We start from the raw sequence: 2,150 nt of genomic DNA, 5'->3' as shown, positions 1-2,150 counted from the left end.
TTAGGCTACTTTCAGTCCAATATAGCCTCAATTTTTTGAGGATCGACTCGAATCCCCTCAGCAAACACCACATGACCCAGAAATGTTACTTCACGTAACCAGAACTCGCACTTGCTGAACTTAGCATAGATCTACTTTTCCCTCAAAATCTGAAGAACAATCCTAAGGTGCTCCTCATACTCATCCTCAGCCCTCGAATAAACCAATATGTCATCGATGAACAGCATTACAAATCGATCCAGGTAGGGCTAAAACACTCGATTCATCAGATCCATTAAAGCTATCGGTGCATTGTCAGTCCAAAGGGCATCACTAGGAACTTGTAGTGAACATAACGTGTCCTAAATTCCGTCTTATGCACATCAGCCTCCTTAACCCTCAACTGATGATACCCAGAATGCAAGTCAATTTTGGAGAACGCAAATTCCCCTCGAAACTGGTCAAACAAATCATCACTCCTCGAAAGTGGATACTTGTTCTTAATAGTCAACTTATTTAGTTATCGGTAGTCGATACACATCCTTATGGATCCATCCTTTTTTTAACAAACAGTACCGATGCTCCCCACGGGGACACACTAGGGCGGATGAACCCACGATCCAATAACTCCTAAATTTGAGCATTGAGCTCCATAAGCTTCTTCAGTGCCATTCGATAGGGAGCGATAGACACCGTAGTTGTACCAGGGAGAAGCTCAATCCCAAACTTCACTTCCCAATTCGGAGGTAAACTCGATAGCTCCTCAGGAAAGACATCTGGAAAATCCCTCACAGTTATGATGTCCTTAACAGTAGAGTCCCTAGAAGCGGAAACACTTACGTAGGCCAAATAAGCCTCACATCCCTTGCGAACCAGTTTCTCAACTACCAGTGCAGAGATCACGTTAGCCAAGTAATTTCGACGTTCCCCAATCATAACTACTTCATTACCCCCTTTAGTTTTTAATACAACCCTCTTAGTCACGCAGTCCAAACTGACACGATGCTTGACCAACCAGTCCATCCCCAATATCATATCGAACTCGCCAAACGGAAACTCCATCAAATCAGCCAAAAATACCGTCCCTTGAACCTCTAAAGGAACATCCCTATACAGTTTGCTAACTCTAACAGATTGCCCCGGCGGGCTCAGCACAGTCACCTCACTAGAAGTACTCTCAACCGGAATCCCTAGGCTTTTGGAAACAGAATAGGCAACATAGGAATGCGTAGATCCTATATCTATCAACGCAGTGTAAGGCACATCAAAAATAAGAAACGTAACCGTGATAACGTCTGGAGCATCTCTATCCTTTCGGTGACGAGCAGCATAAACTAGGGTCAATTCTCTTACCTCAGCCTATCCAGCACATCTGCCCAGTGCTCTCTGCCCCTGACCTAAACCATTACCACCCCTAGCCTAACCACGGCCCTTAGGCAGCTGCTGAACTATCCCAGTGGCTATGCAGTACCAAAACCCACAGCTTGCACCTGATCGGCCCTCAATGGACACTCTCGAACACTGTGCTCAGTAGACCCACATCTTAAACAAGTTCCAGTCATCCTCCAACATTTACTCGGATGGCGTCTTCCATAATGCCCACAAAGCGTGATCCCAGTAGGTGCAACAAGGGCCCCAACTCTAACTGGCCCACCATACCTGACCTTTTTCTTAGGCCTCATCCAGAACTCGAGGGTTCTGAATCCCTCTTATTCTTGCCTCTTTCTTTATCCTAGTTTTGGCACTCAGCACGCTTCACCTTCTCGGCGATCTTTGTCTTCTCTACTAGTGCTGAAAAGTCACACTCCCTCTGCGAAGCAATCAAAACTCTCAAATTGTCCCTGAGTCTATCCTCGAAATGGACACAACGCTCATATTAAGTAGCCACCATGCATCGCGTATAGCGACTCAATCTCAGAAACTCGACCTCATACTCGGCCACTAAATGATCCCCTTGCGTGAGATTCAGAAACTCATGTCTTCTACCGTCAATGTAGCTTGCCCCCACATATTTACCTTGAAAAGTAGACTTATAGAAATCCCAAGTTAGTCGTTCAGGCTGAGTGCCCTCCTTAACGGTCAACCACCATTGGTATGCTTCATCGCGAAGTAAGGAAACAGCCCCTTTCAATTTTTGTTCAGGGGTAAAGTCCAGATCGTCCATGATTCTT

The 2,150-nt window shown here is 45.6% G+C and overlaps 1 protein-coding gene across 1 annotated transcript; it reads right to left on the bottom strand.

Annotated features, from left to right (window-relative positions):
- Positions 1-609: 609 nt before the first annotated feature.
- Positions 610-1,661, bottom strand: LOC128041740 (uncharacterized). The gene is made up of 2 exons (XM_052632047.1): positions 1,470-1,661; positions 610-1,338 (listed from the first exon to the last, which is right to left on the bottom strand). The coding sequence occupies exons 1-2, from the start codon at positions 1,659-1,661 to the stop codon at positions 610-612; spliced, it is 921 nt and encodes a 306-aa protein (XP_052488007.1).
- Between the last annotated feature and the right edge of the window lie 489 nt (positions 1,662-2,150).

The sequence above is a fragment of the Gossypium raimondii genome, chromosome 6 (assembly GCF_025698545.1).
Source record: "Gossypium raimondii isolate GPD5lz chromosome 6, ASM2569854v1, whole genome shotgun sequence".
In the NCBI taxonomy this organism is placed as follows: Eukaryota; Viridiplantae; Streptophyta; class Magnoliopsida; order Malvales; family Malvaceae; genus Gossypium; species Gossypium raimondii.
This window is presented reverse-complemented; position numbering and strand designations above follow the sequence as displayed.